At 42.1% G+C, this 22149-nt stretch overlaps 3 protein-coding genes across 7 annotated transcripts in view; 2 read left to right on the top strand and 1 right to left on the bottom strand.

Annotated features, from left to right (window-relative positions):
• The window catches only part of GABRA2 (gamma-aminobutyric acid type A receptor subunit alpha2), a 139318-nt gene extending 132625 nt beyond the window's left edge, over window positions 1-6693 (bottom strand). For 2 of the 5 annotated variants that reach the window (XM_085848882.1, XM_085848883.1), the window contains exons 1-3: window positions 6470-6681; window positions 5199-5678; window positions 4938-5093 (exon numbers count right to left, since the gene is read on the bottom strand). In XM_085848882.1, the coding sequence (XP_085705008.1) occupies window positions 4938-4999 (62 nt within the window). In that variant the 5' untranslated portion in view covers window positions 5000-5093; window positions 5199-5678; window positions 6470-6681. Of the gene's footprint in view, window positions 1-4937; window positions 5116-5198; window positions 5679-6469 lie in introns of all 5 variants that reach the window. The other 3 variants (XM_085848880.1, XM_085848879.1, XM_085848881.1) reach the window with 3 other exon arrangements.
• A 3293-nt stretch (window positions 6694-9986) lies between these two features.
• LOC147016137 (uncharacterized) lies at window positions 9987-17386 on the top strand. Its single transcript, XM_085849146.1, has 4 exons — window positions 9987-10057; window positions 10190-10281; window positions 10798-11307; window positions 16740-17386. Exons 1-4 carry the CDS (start codon window positions 9987-9989, stop codon window positions 17045-17047), a joined length of 981 nt encoding a protein of 326 aa, XP_085705272.1. The 3' UTR covers window positions 17048-17386.
• The window catches only part of GABRB1 (gamma-aminobutyric acid type A receptor subunit beta1), a 103705-nt gene continuing 91551 nt past the window's right edge, over window positions 9996-22149 (top strand). The window contains exons 1-2 of the mRNA XM_085848877.1: window positions 9996-10057; window positions 10190-10281. The gene's annotated coding sequence lies outside the window, so the exon portion shown is untranslated. The remainder of the gene's footprint in view (window positions 10058-10189; window positions 10282-22149) is intronic.

The raw sequence follows: 22149 nt of genomic DNA, 5'->3' as shown, positions 1-22149 counted from the left end.
GTATGTGATTTATGTATGTATGTATGTATGTATGTGATGTATGTATGTATGTGATGTATGGATGTAATGTATGTATATATGTTTGTGATGTGTGTATGTATGTGATGTATGTATGTATGTGTGTGTATGAATGTGATGTATGTATGTATGTATGTCATGGATGTATATATGTTTGTGATGTGTGTATGTATGTGATGTATGTATGTATGTATATATGTTTGTGATGTATGTATGTATGTATGTGATATATGTATGTATGTGATGTATGTATGTATGTATGTATGTGATATATGTTTCTATTATGTATGTGATATATGTTTCAAAGCCTGGTGTTGGCGCAGTGGTTATGGCAGCGGCTTGGGATCCAAAGGGTCCTGAGTTCAAGCCCCGTTGGGCCACTGAATTAATACACCAGGGGGTTGACTCAGCCTGTCATCCTTCCGAGGTCGGCGAAATGAGTACCAGTATACTGGGCCGGTGTATACCCTGGTTAAAATAGGTGTACCATATCCCTGTGTCGTAAGAGGTGACCAGGGTTGCGTCAGGAAGGGCATCCGGCGTAAAACATGTGCCAAATCACTATGCGGATCATAAGGATGATCCGCTGTGGTGACCCCTCACGGAAGCAGCCGAAAGAAGAAGAAGAAGATATATGTTTCTATTTATGTGATGTATGTGATGTATGTATATGTGTGTGTGTTTGTGATGTGTGTATGTATGTGATGTATGTATGTATGTATGTATGTATATATGTTTGTGATGTGATGTATGTATGTATGTATCTGTGTATGTATATATATATATATATATATATATATATATATATATATATACATATATGTGATGTATGTATGTATGTGATGTGTGTATAAGTGTGTGTGTGTGTCTGTGTGTGTGTGTGTGTGTGTGTGTGTGTATGTTTGTATGTATGTATGAATGTGATGTATGTGATGTATGAGATGTATGTGATGTGTGTATGTGTGTGTATGTATGTATGTGATGTATGTGTGTATGTGTGTGTTTGTATGTATGGATGTATATATGTTTGTGATTTGTATGTATGTATGTGATGTATGTATGTATATATGCATGTGATGTATGTGTCTATATATGTTTGTGATGTGATGTATGTAGGTACGTGATGTGTGTATGTATGTATGTATGTATGTATGTGATATATATATATATATATATATATATATATATATATGATGTATGTATGTATGTATATGTTTGTATGTGTGTGTATGTGATGTATGTATGTGTGTGTATGTATGTATGTGATGTATGCATGTATGTATGTATGTGTGTGTTTGTATGTATGGATGTGTATATGTTTGTGATGTGTGTATGTGTGTTTTTGTATGTATGGATGTATATATGTTTGTGATGTGTGCATGTATGTGATGTATGTATGTATGTATATACTTTTGTGATGTATGTATGTATGTGATATATGAATGTATGTATTTGATGTATGTATGTATGTATGTGATGTATGGATGTATGTATGTGATATATCTATCTATTTATGTGATGTGTGTGTGTGTATGGATGTATGTATGTGATGTATGTATGTATGTGTATATGTTTGTGATGTATGTGATATATGTATGTGTGTGTGTGTGTGTGTGTGTGTGTGTGTGTGTGTGTGTGTGTGTGTGTGTGTGTGTGTGTCTGGATGTTTGTATCTATGTATGTGATGTATGTGTGTATGTATGTATGTATGTATGTGTGTGTTTGTATGTATGGATGTATATATGTTTTTGATGTGTGTATATATGTATGTGATGTATGTATGTATATATGTTTGTGATGTATGTTTGTATGTATGTGTGTGTGTGTGTGTGTGTGTGTGTGTGTGTGTGTGTGTGTGTGTGTGTGTGTGTTTGTTTGGATGTATGTATGTGATGCATGTATGTATTTATGTGATGTATGTGTGTGTGTGTTTGTTTGTATGTGATGTATGTGATGTGTGTATGTATGTATGTGTGTATGTATGTGTGTATGTGTGTGATGTATGTATGTATGTATGTGATGTATGTTTGTGATGTATGTATGTGATGTATGTATGTATGTATTTGATGCATGTATGTATGTGATGTATTTATATGTATGTGTGTGTGTGTTTGTCTGTTTGTATGGATGTATGTATGTGATGTATGTATGTATTTCTGTGATGTTTGTGATGTATGTATGTGTGTGATGTATGTATGTATGTATATATGTTTGTGATGTATGTATGTATGTGATGTGTGTATAAGCGCGTGTGTGTGTGTGCGTGTGTGTGTGTGTGTGTGTGTGTGTGTGTGTGTATGGATGTGATGTATCTATTTATGTGATGTATGTGATGTGTGTATGTGTGTGTATGTATGTATGTGATGTGATGTATGTTTGTATGTGTATATGTATGTGATATATGTATGTGTATATGTATGTATGTATGTGATTTATGAATGTATGTATGTGATGTATGTATGTATTTTATGTATGTATATATATGTTTGTGATGTATGTATGTATGTGATATGTGATGTATGTATGTATTTTATGTATGTATGTATGTGATGTGTGTATGTATGTTTGTATATATATATATATATATATATATATATATATATATATATATATATATATATATATATATATATATATATATATATATATATATATGTGATGTATGTATGTATGTATGTGATGTGTGTTTAAGTGTGTGTGTGTGTGTGTGTGTGTGTGTGTGTGTGTGTGTGTGTTTGTATGTATTTATGTGATGTATGTGATGTGTGTATGTGTGTGTATGTATGTATGTGATGTATGTGTGTATGTGTGTGATTTGTATGTATGGATGTATATATGTTTGTATTTGTATGTATGTATGTGATGTATGTATGTATATATGCATGTGATGTATGTGTCTATATATGTTTGTGATGTGATGTATGTAGGTATGTGATGTGTGTATGTATGTATGTATGTATGTCTGTATGTGATATATATATATATATATATATATATATATATATATATATATATATATATATATGTATGTATGTATATGTGTGAGTGTGTGTGAGTGTGTGTGTGGGGGAGTGTATGACATGTATGTATGTGTGTGTATGTATATATGTGATGTATGCATGTATGTATGTACGTGTGTGTTTGTATGTATGGATGTGTATATGTTTGTGATGTGTGTATGTGTGTTTTTGTATGTATGGATGTATATATGTTTGTGATGTGTGCATGTATGTGATGTATGTATGTATGTATGTATATACTTTTGTGATGTATGTATGTATGTGATATATGAATGTATGTATTTGATGTATGTATGTATGTGATGTATGGATGTATGTATGTGATATATCTATCTATTTATGTGATGTGTGTGTGTGTGTGTGTGTGTGTGTATGGATGTATGTATGTGATGTATGTATGTATGTCTATATGTTTGTGATGTATGTGATATATGTATGTATGTGTGTGTGTGTGTGTGTGTGTGTGTGTGTGTGTGTGTGTGTGTGTGTGTGTGTGTGTGTGTGTGTGTGTTTGTCTGGATGGATGTATGTATCTATGTATGTGATGTATGTGTGTATGTATGTGATGTATGTGATGTATGTATGTATGTATGTGTGTGTTTGTATGTATGGATGTATATCTGTTTTTGCTGTGAGTAAATACGTACGTGATGTTTGTATGTATATATGTTTGTGATGTATGTTTGTATGTATGTATGTGCGTATGTATGTGTCTGTGTGTGGGGGTGTCTGTGTGCGTGTGTGTGTGTGTGTGTGTTTGTTTGCATGTATGTGATGCATGTATGTATTTATGTGATGTATCTGTGTGTCTGTGTGTTTGTTTGTATGTGATGTATGTGATGTGTGTATGTATGTATGTGATGTATGTATGTGATGTATGTGTGTATGTATGTGATGTATGTGTGTATGTGTGTGATGTATGTGTGTATGTATGTGATGTATGTTTGTGATGTATGTATGTGATGTATGTATGTATGTATTTGATGCATGTATGTATGTGATGTATTTATATGTATGTGTGTGTGTGTGTTTGTCTGTTTGTATGGATGGATGTATGTGATGTATGTATGTATTTCTGTGATGTTTGTGATGTATGTATGTGTGTGATGTATGTATGTATGTGATGTATGTATGTGATGTATGTATGTGTATGTATGTATGTGATGTATGTATGTGATGTATGTATGTGGTGTATGTATGTGTGTATGTATGTATGTGATGTATGTATGTGGTGAAATATGTGATGTATGTATGTATGTGTGTGTGTGTTTGTATGTGTGTGCATGTGTTTGTGTATGTGATTTATGTATGTGATGTATGTATGTGTGTGATGTATGTATGTATGTGTGTGTGTGTTTGTATGTATGTGTGTGTATGTGATGTATGTATGTCATGTATGTATGTGTGTGTATGTATGTTTGTGATGTATGTATGTGATGTATGTATGTGATGTATGAATGTGTGTTGGGTGGTCGCGTCGCGAGACCACCCTTATTCTCAGTTTTTCCGTCTGTCTGTATGTCCGTTTGTATGTAATGGACAGCTCTGAAGGCCAGAGGAGTCAACCTAATTTGATGAAACTTGACAGGTAGGTTCACATACATGTGATGTATGTGACGTACATATGTATGCATGTATGCATTTTTGTATGTATGTATGTATGTATGTATTAGCCTTTGTGGTGTAATGGTTCGAGCATCCACTCTGAGGCTGGTGGGTTGGTGGTTCAAACCCCATCTGAGTCATACCAAAAATATTTTAAAATGGCAAGTGCCCCTTCCTGGCTTGGCACTTCGCATTCAATCAGCGAGATCATGGACAATGTTGGGAAGGCAATGGCAAACCACCCAGTATCTACTCTTGCAAAGAATAATTGTTTTTATTTCTCTGTAAACACACCTTCGGCACATGTAGAACAAGAAGATGGTGGGCAGAGAGTACATATCCACGAGAGAGTTCATGGCTGCAGAGTCACACGCAGAGGAGCGTCCCTGGGCAGACACCGAGCTCACAGTGGCAGGTGGGGAGTCACGATGTCCGGGTGGACAGCGATCTCTGAGTGCACAGTGAGCAAACACTACGGATGTGAGAGTGCACGGCACGCATGGCATGGCCCCTTAGTGCGAGTCAGTCAGTCTCTGCATTCACATCCCTTCTCACCTTGGCGCCCACCCGAGTCGCAGCTTGTTCCAACGTAGTCCGAGCCGTCCTCCCGCCACTCGTCCCACACTTCAATCAACGTGCACCGCTCATGCACCTGCGCTGCACATTGACCCGCACACTAATCGCGTCCTCGCTCTGGCCACACGCACGTCCTGCCTCGGTAAGATCGCGGCGCTGGGTGGGCGGAGGTGGAATCAGGATGGTGGAAGGGGGATTGTGTGGGGCGGTTTTACCAAGAGGCCGCAGGAATGAGGAAGGGACGCGGTAAATATTCAGGGCGCTGGTTCCTTGGTTTGTGTGAATGATACAATATGAGGTGTTCATCTCGCACAGCAAGGGTCGAGGGCTTGTCATCCATGATCAGGCAAGTTTGGACGATGACATTGACACGGTGAGCAGCTTTTCTGCAATGTCGGAGCTCTAAAAGCTATGAAGGGAACCGTCTCGATGAGTGCGGAGGATACGTGTTCTTTAATCCTGAGTGCGTGACAACATGCAGGAACGAATTAGGACATCAAGTGGTGGTCAACTCAAAAAAAATAAATTGGACGCAATTCCCGCATCCCAGAGCTTCCAGAGAGTTCTCTTTCAGGTGCACCAAGCCTTTCCCATTTAATGATGTGTTGGTAATAATGGAATATAATTTTCATCACCATTAAAACGCGTGTAGAAATAATTTCCCTCTTTACCGCTCTTTGGCTCATCGAGAGCGCACGCCACCCCGTGTTTGCATTACAATTGTAATGGCATTGGCATTCCCGTCGCGGCCGCACGATGTTGCAGTTCCATCACATCGCCTGGCTCGCGCAGTCCCAAAGTCTCCAACAATATTAATGTTCATCCCTCTGTCTGTCTGTCTTTTTGTCCATCCATCTCTCCCTCTCTCCTCTCTCCTTGCAGATCACAGCCCTGTCCTGAACACACCCCAATTGTGAGCATTTCGCGACCCTTGACACATTGTGTTCAGGTTTCTTTTGATTCTTCGACGTTTCTTTCGTCGTCATCACATCGATCATCGTGCAAGCCCATCTCGTCGACATTGCCATGATTCTTGTTTCTTAATCCGCCTCTGAAATCTAAAACGCCCATCGTGCCGAGCTCGGTTTATCTGCCATTTTCAATCCGATTAAAAATGATAATAATCCATCGATTTTACCACTCACCGACATGCACACATCGCTCGGTCTCTGCCCGAAGGGGGGGGTCAAACACCTGTTACGTTTTGTATTCGAGACACGGGCCTGGAACGACCCCCACCTGGCACCTACCCATTGCGCTGCGATTGATCACGAGGAGCGAGGACGACGTGGCTCTCGTGAAATCACATCGGCAGTTCGTCCCAGGTCTCGTCGACACGAGCGGCCAATGGCGACACCAAACGATGCGCTTCAAAAACGCTTGATGAGCGAAACGAGCAGATTAACCTGAACATGGCCTGACTGCCATGGAAATTAACACCCTGGATACCGTCGAACAATGCTGATAATAATTAATATTCATACCACTGTGGCACTGTTGTTTTGCAAAACGTCTTAGGTCACAGGTAATGGTGTTTATTCCCATCTGGGACCTTCGTACAGTCGGTGTGTTTCAGGAGTTCCATGATCACGGAGTAAAGATCCATAAACTTTCTGGACATGCCCACCAACAATGCTTTAGTGTGTGTGTGTGTGTGTGTGTGTGTGTGTGTGTGTGTGTGTGCGTGCGTGCGTGCGTGCGTGCGTGCGCGCGCAGTTTGCCTTCTTTCCCAGAATACTTACCAACACTCTTAAGACAGCTGTTCATCACCATCTCAGATCATCCCCGATCCTAAACCATGATCTTTGCTACCCCCATTAAACCACTCTCCCTATCTCCTCCCCCATATCCCCAAATTTCCAGTCTTTCCTTCCTGAATTTGCTTCTGTATCCATCACGTACACTTCTTGCTTCTTCCTCTCCCCCCCCCCCCCCTTTCTCTTATTTGTCCAACTGTCGCTCTCTTTTGTCCCTCAATCCTGTAGGTGTGTTTTCCACCTCCACCTGCTGTTCTTTTTGTTCTGTTTCATCCTGAACCGTTCTGTGTTCTAGCTCTTCCACGAGCCTCGAGTGGTTTAAATACAAAAATATACCTTGAACCATACAAAAATAATAAATAATTAAAATTGGAATGGATCGCTGCAATGTGCAACCCAAGCTGTACACATCACTCTCCTCCATGTCGGGGAGACTGGACGAGTTTCTTACAAAATCCATGGCGACACCTTGTGCACGATTCCCCAACAAGGCGGGAATAATTGTGGCCCTTAAAGAACAACACACACAAACACACACACACACACACACACACACACACACACACACACACACACACACACACACACACACACACACACACACACACACACACACACACACACACTCACTCGGCATGTGATTCGGCTGAACAAGGAGGCACAGATAGTGGGCCGATCTACAGTGACCTGCAAAAGTATTCACCCCCCTCCAAATTTTTCACATTTTGATACCTCTTTATCTTATTTCATGATGCTTTCAAATCAAACTTAATATATCAAGTCTTCACAAACGACTCCAAAGTGATAAAGCTAAAAATTCCAGACAAAATGTGAATAAGTTAGATTAAGTGAGAAAAATCAGATGATTCTCAGTTCCATAAGTATTCAAACCCTTTCCCTAATGAACACTAAATCACTTCAGGAGTAAATTATTTGTTTGAAAGGTTCAAAATAAGTATAATATGTTTCACCTGTATGTAATCAGTGGTTTAAATTAAAAATTAAGCTTCTTCACTAATCTAAGGAGTTTTAAGGTGCAACTCACTCAGTCAACCAACAAGGTAAACATGAAGAACAAGGAGTTTCCCAACGAAGTCAGACTTAAAGTGGTGGAGAAGAACCGTTCAGGAGAGGGTTATAAGAAGATTCCAAAGTCCCTCATTATCCCCTTAAGTACGGTGAAATCCATCATTAAGAGGTGGAAGATATATCATCCCACTCAGACTCTACCCAGATCAGGTTGCCCATACAAACTCATGAGCCGGGCAAGCAGGAAACTGGTTTGAGACGTCACTGTGAATCCTGCAATGACTTGGAAAGATCTGAAGGGCTCTACGTCTGAGATGAGAATCAGTATTCATCAATCAACAATATCTCATTCCCTTCACAAAACTAACATGGACAGGTAGCAAGAAAGAAGCCATTAGTGAAAAAGACGCATCTAAAAACTCATATCGAGCTTGTGAAAAAGCATCTTGATGATACTGCAGACATGCGGAGAAAAGTTTTGTGGTCAGACGAGAAAAGAATTGAACTCTTTAATCTAAATTCAAAGCATGATGTCTGGCACAAGCCTAACACTGCACATCAGTCAGTCAACACCATCCCTAATACCAAGCAAGGTGGTGGCAGCGTCATGTTCTGGGGCTGCTTTTCATCATCACAGACTGGCAAGATTATCAGGATAGAAGGGATAGGAGATGGTGCAAAGTACAGGAGAATCCTTAAGGAAAACTGGCTTGAGTGAGCCATGAATCTGAAACTGGGTATAAGATTCACATTTCATCAGGACAAGAATCCGAAGCACAAAGATAAAGCCACACTGGAGTGGCTGAATAAGAAGAAAATGTATGTTCGTGAGTGGCCCAGCAACGATCTCCATCAAACTTGGCAGAACGAGAGCAATTTTCACGTGAAAAATGGGCAAACATTTCACCAGCTCACTGTGTAAAGCTGGTAGAGACCTCCCCACAAATACTCGTGACAGTCAATTGCTACAAAATGTGCTTCCAACAAGTACTGTGACCTCAAGGGCTGAATCCTTTCACAATCGGTTTTGATTTGTAACGTTTTATTTTTACAGGTATTCCTGACATGTGACCTCCTTCAAGTGTAGCAAACACGAATCGTTTGGGTTTAGTGTTACCACGTACACGTATAATCGCTGGGGAGACGAGGTTCAAGAGGACGATGAAAATGAGGTGAGCCGTTCGAGCAGTATTGACTGCGTCGAGTCGAGCGGGGAGGATGGAGAGAATGAGATTATTTAGGACGTGAGACGCGTCTGGGGAGTCATGGGGGTGGAAGAGGACGCGCGGGTATCTCGGGGTAGGGACGGTACGTGACTCGTCCCACAAGGCCTCATTAATATGCCCGACAAGAAGGCATTGCGCGACAAGCGCCTGAATGCGGTCCCGGATCGCACGGACCACTCACTCGTCCTGTCCCCGTGTGTGCTGCGCGCACGAACGCACGCTCGCAACGAGCAGACGCACGGAGGACACTTAATTCAAGACGTGCGGTGGACATGGAAATGATATCGGGCAAATAACGTTTCACAACACGCACATGGGGGTGAAACCTATGGACACGTGTGCCGTGCCTGGGGTTCCCACGGTAAGCGCGGGAATCCGATCCCCGGGACGCCAAGGATTCCGAAGCTCGTCCTGAAGTCTGTAGGCGCGGTTGGTTCCACACGACTGGTTTCTCTGTTCATCGGTCTCTTCCTTTTGGTCCTCGCGCACCACACTCATGCCATTCGCCCGCGCACCTCGCACACCCCCCGCACCCCTCCGTCCCCCGTGGAGCTGCGCATGCGCGAGGCGACCGTGCGCGCGGAGGCGAGAGGCTCGGCATCGCACGGTCGGCGTCGCTCAGGGCGGGAGACAGAAACTGGGGACGGGAGCGGCGGAACTTCGTCCTGCGCGCTTCAAATTCGGCGAGCTTGAGGCGACGAGCGGCGCGGGCTCGCGTTCCCTGGAGCCGGGAGTCGGACGCTGGCAGGGGAGCCATGCGGAGCTCGGCACGGCCGGCGATCTGTGCAGTGCTGCTGCTCCTGCTGTGCCTGGGGGCCGGTCCCAGGTACGAGCGGCCTGACCGACACCTCACGCACCGCACGCATCAAGCACCGTTCGCGCCGTTTCATGAACCTCGCTTCACGATCATTCGAGCGTGTTTCCCCCAAGCTCACTGCACTCTCCGCACCCTCACTAGGACGTCGCTGGCCAACGTGTCGCTTGAGGTGAAGGCGACGGTGGACAAACTGCTCCACGGCTACGACATCCGCTTGAGACCGGACTTCGGAGGTAACGCCGCTTCCACTTGGTTTTCCGTGCACGTCCGCGGGTGCGTCGGGAAGCCGTAAACGCGATGTGCGCCGGGTCCGAATCGCAGCGACTCGTGGTGGCGAGCGGCAGTGAGTCCGTGGGCCAGTGCTCCGCTCGTGGGTTGCTCCTCGCTCCGGTCGTGCGACCGGTCATGACCGCAGCGCGCGCTTTTTGTCCCGAGGCGGCGCGTGGGCGGCATCGTGTCATCTTGTGGAGGAACCGCTGCGCGTGTTCACAAGCACACCTGGTCAGCACGAGGCTTGCACACTCAGGAGCGTGCACCGCTTCGACCCGATACCTGGCGACGTCGACTTTATATTGATCGAGTCACATTTGGTATTACATGATGGGCACACAAACACGACCCTGGTAGTCACGAACGACGGACTCGATGAGTCGGCAGTGAGCACGTTAGACGTTCAGACGGGACATGGACATGGACATGGGGCCGAGCTTCCGAAAAGTGTTCCGAGTACACGTGACCATTTGACGCAGGACCCCGCGGTGCTGACGTTGCTGTACAATCTCGGGGCTCCTTGTGCCGACGGCATCACAACTCCCGCGCTTTTATATCTCTCTCTCTCTCTCTCTCTCTCTCTCTCTCTCTCTCTCTCTCTGTCTCTGTCTCTGTCTCTGTCTCTGTCTCTGTCTCTGTCTCTGTCTCTGTCTCTGTCTCTGTCTCTGTCTCTGTCTCTGTCTCTGTCTCTGTCTCTGTCTCTGTCTCTGTCTCTCTCTCTCTCTCTGTGTCTCTGTTTCTGTCTCTCTCTCTCTCTCTCTCTCTCTCTCTCTCTCTCTCTCTCTCTCTCTCTCTCTCTCTCTCTCTCTCTCTCTCTCTCTCTCTCTCTCTCTCTCTCTGTCTCTGTCTCTGTCTCTGTCTCTGTCTCTGTCTCTGTCTCTGTCTCTGTCTCTGTCTCTGTCTCTGTCTCTGTCTCTGTCTCTGTCTCTGTCTCTGTCTCTGTCTCTGTCTCTGTCTCTGTCTCTGTCTCTGTCTCTGTCTCTGTCTCTGTCTCTGTCTCTGTCTCTGTCTCTGTCTCTGTCTCTGTCTCTGTCTCTCTCTCTCTCTCTCTCTCTCTCTGTCTCTGTCTCTGTCTCTGTCTCTGTCTCTCTCTGTCTCTCTCTCTCTCGCCATGTCATGGAGGTTATTTAACAATGGAATGAAATACCAGGATGCGTGAATTTGAAGCATCATCGGCTGTCTGGACCCACCGTGCATGTTCACTGGCGATTTCACCCACCACGTAACCGACCCCAAAACGACCCGAGTTCATAATCTCGTGGGAACGACAGGCAGGAAGAAATGATTGACTGATTAAAACACTCATTTACTTTGTTCAACCTTCGATCTTCACCCGTCAAACGAATGCATATATCCGAGAACAAGATGTTACTCAGGATTTATTGTATTGAGGTATGAAGGTGTTATTGTGTTGAGGAATGAAGGAGTTATGGCATTGAGGTATGAAGGTGTTATTGTGTTGAGGTATGAAGGTGTTATTGTATTGAAGTATGAAGGTGTTGTCTTGAGGTATGAAGGTGTTATTTTGTTGAGGTATGAAGGTGTTATTGTATTGAGATATGAAAGTGTTATTGTATTGAGGTATGAAGGTGTTATTGTATTGAAGTATGAAGGTGTTATTGTGTTGAGGTATGAAAGTGTTATTGTATTGAGGTATGAAGGTGTTATTGTATTGAGACATGAAGGTGTTATTGTGTTGAGGTATGAAGGTGTTATTGTATTGAAGTATGAAGGTGTTATTGTGTTGAGGTATGAAAGTGTTATTGTATTGAGGTATGAAGGTGTTATTGTATTGAGACATGAAGGTGTTATTGTGTTGAGGTATGAAGGTGTTATTGTATTGAAGTATGAAGGTGTTGTCTTGAGGTATGAAGGTGTTATTTTGTTGAGGTATGAAGGTATTATTGTATTGAGTTATGAAGGTGTTATTGTGTTGAGGTATGAAGGTGTTATTGTATTGAGGTATGAAGGTGTTATTGTGTCGAGGTATGAAGTTGTTATTGTATTGAGGTATGAAGGTGTCATTGTGTTGAGGTATGAAAGTGTTGTTGTGTTGAGGTATGAAGTTGTAATTGTATTGAGGTGTGAAGGTGTTATTGTGTTGAGGAATGAAAGTGTTATAGTATTGAGGTATGAAATTGTTATTGTATTGAGCAATGAAGGTGTTTTTGTGTTGAGGTATGAAGGTGTTATTGTGTTGAGGTATGAAAGTGTTATTGTGTTGAGGTATGAAGGTGTTATTGTATTGAGGCATGAAGGTGTTATTGTATTGAGGTATGGTGTTATTATATTGAGGTATGAAGGTGTTATTGTGTTGAGGTATGAAGGTGTTATTGTATTGAGGTATGAAGGAGTTATTTTGTCGAGGTATGAAGTTGTTATTGTATTGAGGTATGAAGGTGTCATTGTGTTGAGGTATGAAGGTGTTGTTGTGTTGAGGTATGAAGGTGTTGTTGTGTTGAGGTATGAAGGTGTTATTGTGTCGAGGTATGAAGTTGTTATTGTATTGAGGTATGAAGGTGTTATTGTGTTGAGGTATGAAGGTGTTATTGTATTGAGGTATGAAGGTGTTATTGTGTCGAGGTATGAAGTTGTTAATGTATTGAGGTATGAAGGTGTCATTGTGTTGAGGTATGAAGGTGTTGTTGTGTTGAGGTATGAAAGTGTTGTTGTGTTGAGGTATGAAGTTGTAATTGTATTGAGGTGTGAAGGTGTTATTGTGTTTGAGGAATGAAAGTGTTATCGTATTGAGGTATGAAATTGTTATTGTATTGAGCAATGAAGGTATTTTTGTGTTGAAGTATGAAGGTGTTATTGTGTTGAGGTATGAAAGTGTTATTGTGTTGAGGTATGAAGGTGTTATTGTATTGAGGTATGAAGGTGTTATTGTGTTGAGGTATGAAGGTGTTATTGTGTTGAGGTATGAAGGTGTTATTGTGTTGATGTATGAAGGTGTTATTGTGTCGAGGTATGAAGGTGTTATTGTATTGAGGTATGAAGATGTTATTGTATTGAGGTATGAAGGTGTTATTGTGTTGAGGTATGAAGGTGTTATTGTGTTGAGGTATGAAAGTGCTTTTGTGTTGAGGTATGAAGGTTTTATTGTATTGAGGTAGAAAGTGTTATTGTATTGAGGTATGAAGGTGTTATTGTATTGAGGCATGAAGGTGTTATTGTGTTGAGGTATGAAAGTGCTTTTGTGTTGAGGTATGAAGGTTTTATTGTATTGAGGTAGAAAGTGTTATTGTTTTGGGGTATGAAAGTGTTATTGTATTGGGGTATGAAGGTCTTGTTGTATTGAAGTATGAAAGTGTTATTGTGTTGAAGTATGAAGGTGTTATTGTATTGAGGTATGAAGGTGTTATTGTATTGGGGTATGAAAGTGTTATTGTGTTGAGGTATGAAAGTGTTATTGTATTGAGGTATGAAGGTGTTATTGTGTTGAGGTATGAAAGTGTTATTGTGTTGAGGTATGAAGGTGTTATTGTATTGAGGTATGAAGGTGTTATTGTGTTGAGGTATGAAAGTGTTATTGTATTGAGGTATGAAGGTGTTATTGAATTGGCCTATGAAAGTGTTATTGTATTGGGGTATGAAGGTGTTATTGTATTGGGGTATGAAGGTGTTATTGTATTGGGGTATGAAGGTGTTATTGTATTGAGGTATGAAAGTGTTATTGTGTTGAGGTATGAAGGTGTTATTGTATTGAGCTATGAAGGTGTTATTGTATTGAGGTATGAAAGTGTTATTGTGTTGAGGTATGATGAAATTAAGACAAACGCCGTCAATCCATTCAACGTGAAGAGGAACTTTTATTTCGTCTCACCCCATAAATTCCTCATTGGTTCATCATGACACTGTTTTGTCATCTCACGTGATGTGCCATGAACATACTCACGTGATAAGCCTGGTTTTGACCTGACGGTTAAGGTAACTGGCTTAATATGTTATTGCCTTGAGTTGGAACCCCTGTCCCACCGTTAAATAACACCAGGTTGTTTGACTCAGCCTGTCATAACATCTGAAATCGGCAAAATAAGTACCAGTGTTAGTAACAAAATGTGTAACAGGGGCACTGTATCAGCAGCACAGCTGCGCTTCCAGAAAATGATGCAACCAGCAGCCACAGACTGCATCGAAGCAACAAGAAGTCATGTGATGCAAAGTATTCGATTTATTTCCACGAGAAACACATGCTCCTTATGGGAGTAGAGAGGGGCCAGGGGTTGGAGGCCTTGTGTGGGATGGGATGTACATGTGCACAGTTGTAGTGCCATTTGTATTCAAAGTCCTTTTCACCCTATTTATTTGTATTCAAAATCTATTTCACCCTATATTTCACCTTTTCACACTCACTGAGCCAAAGATGCTTTTTAGACTCGGCCAAGTTATTATCACGATTATTTCTGTTGATATAATTTTTATTCATACTATTATTTTGTAATAACGTGAATATTATACAATTGGGAGGAGACAGGATTTTTTATTTTAAAAAAGGGGGGGGCGGGGGGAGGAGAGAGTCCAGAAATCTGGGAACATGTTCACCCAATTGCTGCAAGTGTGAAGCCACTCTTGTGGTCCAGGGCACACTTAAGGACTCCCTAAACTTTCGAGACTCTCGTGTGCACTCTGAGCATCCACTGACCACATTTGCTACACGTTGAGAGGAAAAAAAGATCATTAGTTTCATTGTAAAAAAAATTATTTGGTGTTTTTTATTGTTAATTTTGACACGATTGAGTTCGAACTTGGAGCTTTGTCACCTTAAAAGGACACTGGTTACTCAACAATCGTCTTCAACAATTACTCTGAATGATATTATATATATATATATATATATATATATATATATATATATATATATATATATATATATATATATATATATATATATATCTCTTAAGTGCTTCGCTGTAATTGGTACAGCACAAAAATCAAGTGTGATATGAAAATATGGGCCTCACCCAATCAGTGAACTTTCCAACCTTGATTTCTCCCAATGACGCATCCTCCCTTCTGGACTTGGTCATGACGAATTTTCTTACAAAAGTGATTCATGAGTCTCCTGTTCCTCTTCTGCATCAATAAATCCATCTGATCACGTGCTTGTGAGAGTCAACATCTCTCTGGCTATTCTTAGGGAGCTGCATCAGCGCCGTAGAGTCTGGAAGTTCATTCAAGCTGACTGTCAGGGACTGCAAACTCCCCTCTCATGTCAAGACTGGTGCTTCATTTCCACTTCTCCTGATATGAATACTGCTTGGGAATCCTTCCACACAAGCTTGCTTTCCCTAATGTCCTGTACCATCTCGTCTGCAGTTGACATACCTATCATCGTCCCTGGTACACATAATACTGCAGTGAGGCAGTTGCCTTCAAACAACGAGCCTTCTCTTCCTGGAAGGAAAATCTGACCAAAGGCAACCTCCGGTCATCCCACAAAGCCCAGAACAAATGTGTGTCCACTCTCAGGTAAGCCAGAAAACAAAATCTGGCCAATCTCAAGGCTGAACACTCAAACCTACATTGTCCAAAAAACGAAGTGGCTTACATATATAAATATATATATATATATATATATATATATATATATATATATATATATATATATATATATATATATATATATATATATATATATATATTGTTACGTTTGAGGGGGGGGGGTATGCATTCAAAGGGTAAATAGGATGTTTAATTAGGTATGCCATGCTGTTTGAGTTTACCAGGATCTCAATGTAATAAGTAGCAATTCAGTGGTGATAAGTTGTCTAGTAAATGTTCATTTCTTCAAGGGGGGAAATGATAATTGTCACGTAATTAGATAGGGACACGGGATAAGGTAAGTGTGTCTGCGTAAACCCCTTTTGGTATTCTCTGGAGACTGGCCGTGACGTCACAGGACAGTGCAGCGGATGGCTCCGCCCCGTGATCACGATTGGCAGAAGGCGACGGCGGTGGGCCAATAAACGGCTCGATTGGAAGTGACGAGGACAGGAGGATAAAAAGGTTCTGTTCGGGGTCGAAAAGGAAGAGGAAGAAGATTATAACCAAAAGATCGTGTTTTTTTGGTGTGGAGGCTGTTGCGCGGGGAGCATCCTTGTTGTTGTGCTGATTCGATCGTGTTCTTGATCGTGTCTTGGAGCCTTGCTGAGCCTCGTGCCTCACCTTGGTTGGCTCTGGGGTTCTGCTGATTCAGAGTACGGGGTCGAACGGCGGGCGGACCTGCCTCCCTCTCCTGCTCGCAACTTGGCGCCAGAACTGGTTCCCTGGCGGCTGTGAGCGGACTTGGGCCAAGACCAGGAGGTCGACAGCACCACGGTTTCTCCTGCCCCCCTGATGAAAGCAAGGCCAGCTCGTCCGACGCCGATCCAGGGACAGTTGCGTCCACACCACGGTCCAGCCTGACCACCAGAAATAGCTACGTTGTGTGTGTGTGTGTGTGTGTGTGTGTGTGTGTGTGTGTGTGTGTGTGTGTGTGTGTGTGTGTGTGTGTGTGTGTGTGTGTGTGTGTGTGTGTGTGTGTGTGTGTGTGTGTGTGTGTGTGTGTGCGTGCTTGGCGCCTTAGAGGGATTGAGATCTGTATATTCATTGGAATTGTCTGTGTTTTTCCCCACGCCCGATCCCACACCATCCCGTCGAATCGCCCCGGATCCCTCTTCTTTCCGAGTCTTGTTATTTCTGGTAATAATAAAAACGAATAAACATCACCAACTCAGTGAAAAGTGACTCGTGCCACCTTCCTCGTCCCGTTTGCGGTAGAGCGATTAGAACCGCCATGTTTGGGTTATAAATAAATAAACCGCCTCCATCGTTTCGGCTCATTCCACGTTGGCGGGACTGTTCAAGTCCACAACATCCATTTGCAACAATTTATTTGCTAACTGCGTGACCAGCAAGTTTAAATAAAGGACTGCCTGTCCTGATGCTCACCTGGATCAGGAGCAAGTCACTCAAACCACCCGCAGACCTTCTTAAACCCTGGATTTTTTTAATGCCGTGAACAAACTTCGGTACATCACGGGTGATGAAGGTTGTAGTCAAGTTTCATTGAAATTGTGTATGTAGTTTCCAAGAAGAGAGCAAATACCTATTTTGTGGAGTCAACCACACACAATCCCCCCCCCCCCCGTAGATCCCTATGACGTGGGCAGATTTTTATGCACATGATAAATTTTGGTACATCACCGGTGATGAAAATTGTGGTCAAGTTCTGGTATGTTGTCACCTTGAACATCTGGAAAGGTAAATAATTCTCTTACCTTCTGCACCAAGTGAATATGGCAGAATTGCTCGTTTTCAGTCTGAACTTGCTCCTTGGAAGCCTCCAGCAAGAATGTAGGTCTCGAACAGAACAGGTGCTATTCTAGCATGGCATACACGGTCTTCCTGAGTCAATAGGAATGGAACAGGAGTGGCAAAGTCGGCAGATTATATCTTATAAGTCCTTGTCGCAAATTTATTGTCTTGAGGTATTAAGAAATCAAGAGAAACGCCATCCACCTTTCAACGTGAAGAGGAACCTTTATTGTGTCATAACCCATGTACTCCTCATCCATTCATCACAACATTCCGTTACGTCGTCTCACTTGATGTATAACTGAACATCATCATGTGATGCAATGTATTCAATTCAATTACACTACAATGAGGCTCTAGACACCAGAGGTGCATAATCATCCAAACATAAAAACACAAAATTAGCAATCACTCATTGCACACACTCGTTAATGTTGTCAGGTAATCAAACTGAAAATGTCTACAATTTGGGTTTTGGATTGTTGCTTGGCTGCTAGGTAGCCATCATTTTGTTGGGGCACAACTATGCCACTGATGCGGTGCCCCTATACCAATACACTGGTACTCATTTCACCGACCTCAGAAGGATGACAGACTGAGTCAACCCCACCTGGTGTTAAGTCAGCAGCCAACAGGGCTCGAACTCAGAACCCCAAGATCCCAAGCCAGCCACCATAACCACTAAGCCAACACCAAGTTTCATGCATTTGGTAAAAATGACTCATTTGCAACTATTGCTGCTCTTACATGAGCTTCGATACCTGCTTCAAAAGTATCTTCAACTGTTTTCCTTCCAACTTTGTGGGCTTGTATCAAGTGGAGATGGCATAATATGTATCGTTGTATGGTTTCGGATGCATAACCCTCGGATCTGCAAGAAAAAAAAGAGACCATGTCTGTGTGTTAAGTCAATACAGGAAAAACGTTACTAAATGTACAATTTGGAATCCAGATAAAATGATGGCATTATGGCCTTCACACAGAGTATGCTTCCCCTCCATCCCTTCCCAAACTTCAAATGACAACACAGCCGACTCCGCTCGTGAGAAGGTCGAATGCCTCAATTCTGTTTGCTTCCAAATCTTGTGTCCCCAACCCCTCGCTATCTGTACCTGGACTCTGTCTTTTGCACCTGAGAATGTGGAGAAGTTTCTGTCAACCCCCAACTCTGACTCTGTTACTGGACCGGACGGCATCAGCTCACGTGTCCTAAAAACCTGCTCTGCTGCTCTTGTACGTCCTCTCTCTGTCCTTTTTACCCTGTCATTTACCATACATCATCTCCCATCTGCTTTGAAATCAGTCAACATGACTACATTGCACAAACAAGGTGCAAAATTCGATCCCCTAAACTACAGACCTATCAGCTGACTTCCAATCATCAGCAAGGTCATTCAATCCATCATTGAAGTTGATATGAAATAATTCCTTTTTTCCAACAGCCTCATCTCAGATCACCAACTTGGATTCAGACAAGGTTATTTTACCTTGGACATGCTGCGTCTACTCTCCCAATAATGGATGGAGGCCTCAATGTCAGACATGAGATTAGGGTCGTCTCTCTGGACATATCGCATGCTTTTGATATAGTCTGGCATCCTGCCCTACTCTCCAAACTCTCTGCCTATGGCATCCAAGGCCAATTTCACACATGGCTTCCTGACTTCCTATACTTACATAGCCAAACTGTGGCACTCAACAGAATCCTTTTTTCTCTTCTCACTGTTTAGGTTGGATTGCCCCAATGCAGTGTTTTGGGCACATTCTGATTTCTCATCTTAATTAATGATCTCTCTGACTCAATTCCCCCCCCCCCACCCCTCTTTGTCTATCTCCCTTCTGGTCTTGCACACTCTGCTCTTTCCGTGCCATGTCCCTGCATGTTTCTGAAGGGCACATGCGATCTGCCATGAATCCCCTTCTGCTGAAACTCCCAAAATCCAGAATCACTACCCACGTGCACTCAATTGTTCCTATTTTTACACCTGTGGCATCAACCTCCACATTCTCTTCAATCTCATTCTTCCCTTCAGTTCTTAAAGACAGCTGTTCACCACCATCTCATATCATCCCCGATCCAAAACCATGATATTTTATAACCTCCAGTAACACTCCCTCCCCCCAAAGCACACCTCTATCCAAATTTTCAGTTTTTCCTTCCTGAGAGTTTGCTTCTGTATCCATCTTGTCCATGACATGCATCATCCCATACCCCTCAATCCTCCCCACATTCTTTATTTGTCCAGTCTCTCTCTATTTTATCATTCAATCCTGCTGTCGGTGTTACCCCTCTCTCTACTGTTCCTATCGCCTGCGTTTGCTCTGCTGTGTCCCAATCCGTTCAGTGTTCTCGCTTTCCCACGAACCTGGACTTTGTACACAGAAGAATTTCAAAAAATTAACAATTCCAGTTACTGAATTGCCCAATATGGTTAAATGGACCCCTGAATCACGAGGTGCATTCAAATATGATATGGTCTCATAATTCACAGTTCTTGAATGCCTGAATATGAACAGAAAAAGCATTTGTACACCCTGTTATTGGAACGTTTCCTGCATCATTCGACACATTACAGCGATGTACATCATGCGGTATGTTATTGGTGACAATTTACTCGCAATGTATTTGTATACTGCAAAATAGCCACTTTCTACTTGCATGAGCAACATTATATCTCCTGTGGATTCCTGTGGAGTCCAAACTCCTCTGGACATTCATTGCCAGCTGGTAAAAGCATTTGGAGAGTTAACCATGGATGTGAAAAATGTACGGATTTTTGGTGGGGAAGGGATGTGAAAGCAGCAAAACGAGCCTCATTTCAGACAACCTCAAACAAGTCATTCGCCGATCGCCATTCAGCATGTGGATAAATTAGTGATGTGCAAACGCAGAATATCGGTGGAAGAAATTGCCATGGCCACAGGCATAGCAAATTGTCCTGTTTATACGATTGAGCACACTCATCTCATAATGTCCAAGGTTTATGCATGATGGGTGCAGCCAATATTCACGGATGAACAAAATGTCACACTGTTCTCAATGTATCAGAACATGGTGAGTGGAAATACAGCGAGTCGGAGACAGTTTGCAAACACCATTGTAACTGTGGACGAAACCCGGATACCGTTATTCAGCCCATCCAGAAACCGAAAGGCTGTTGGTGCAGTGGAAAATTTCTGACTCAACTCGATTAGATACATTTCGCGAACACGGGGTTAAGAAATTGGTTCATTTTGCCTATCTGTCTGTCTACAAACATCAGTTTATGATCCAGAAACAACTAGATTTCAACCAAATGTTGTATTTTGAACATGAATTGGAAAACGAACCTGTAGTTTAGCAGTACTTTGACTCTGAATTTGTCCCAATTGTGCAATTTGTCCTGAGAGGAGTAAGATAATTGTTTTTACTCTGTTTGCCTGCCTGGCAGTCAAAGAAAATTGAAAATCATTCCAAACAGGAAACTTTCTGTTTTTAAGGACGTTATAAAGGATACAAACAACAGGCACGAATAAATAATGCAACGTGTTAAATACGGTGATGCAAAAGACACTGCATTAACAGCGGTCCCCGGAATGCTCTCCCCTTTGGGCTGGTATACAGTACTTCCGAAAAAAAAAAACTTCCAGTGTCTGCAATTTTTTTAATCTTTATTTTATTTCATTTGAATAATACACTTGGAAACTGGAGAACACATATCACCATTGTCACTGCTCACAGACTCTGCTCATGTCCTTGTTTCTCAAAACTGCACTCCACAGGGTAACGTGTTCGCCGAACTCTGTAGTTAGTAACAGTTACTGTGAGGTGTTGTCAGCCTTGCAGAAGAAACATCCCAAACAAGCATGGTAAGGGTTTCACTTTCAGGTTTCACAGGGCTTAGTACAACGGAGGATGCCCAATCGGCAGCTGGCTTTGGAGGCCAACTTTGAAATATGGTTTGTCCAAGAAAGATAATGGCTGATAGTGAGACCAAGGAGTTTGAGTGATGGAACTATTTTTAATATACATTATTAAATAATTGAGATTATTTACATAAATAGTATTTCAGGTTTATTTCCTGATTTATACTATAGTGTTAAAGAGCGTTTATCTGATTGATTCTGATAAATATAGGGTCACAGGAATGACACCTCGCCACCAACGTTTAGAAGCCTAAACGCTGGAGTAAAACTGCTTTTCACCTTCCAACATATAAAGCTCAATTTGTGTTTGTTTGTATGTAATATATAAAGTTCATTCTAACCACTCACTGACTGACGGACTCACTGACTGACTGATATTAAAGTTCGGTACCTTCCGGGTGATGTAGAAAGCTGAAATTCCACGTGCCAACGGACATTGAAGCCAATACACTGTGAAAAAATCACAGAACTGTCGGAAAGCTTCCGTAAATGAAAATAAATAAATGAAGAAAACAAATGCAGGTGAGCGACCCGAGACAATGGGTAAACACGGTTCGTTATTGCTTACAATGTGTAAGCATACCCCTCTGGTAGTTTATATATTCTTCAAAAACTGCTGAACCAAA

Source organism: Eptatretus burgeri, chromosome 12 (assembly GCF_056783735.1).
Source record: "Eptatretus burgeri isolate ZD-2024b chromosome 12, Ebu_testis_v1, whole genome shotgun sequence".
NCBI classification, from domain to species: domain Eukaryota; kingdom Metazoa; phylum Chordata; class Myxini; order Myxiniformes; family Myxinidae; genus Eptatretus; species Eptatretus burgeri.
The sequence above is the reverse complement of the archived record's forward strand: the minus strand, read 5'-3'. Positions and strand labels throughout refer to the sequence as shown.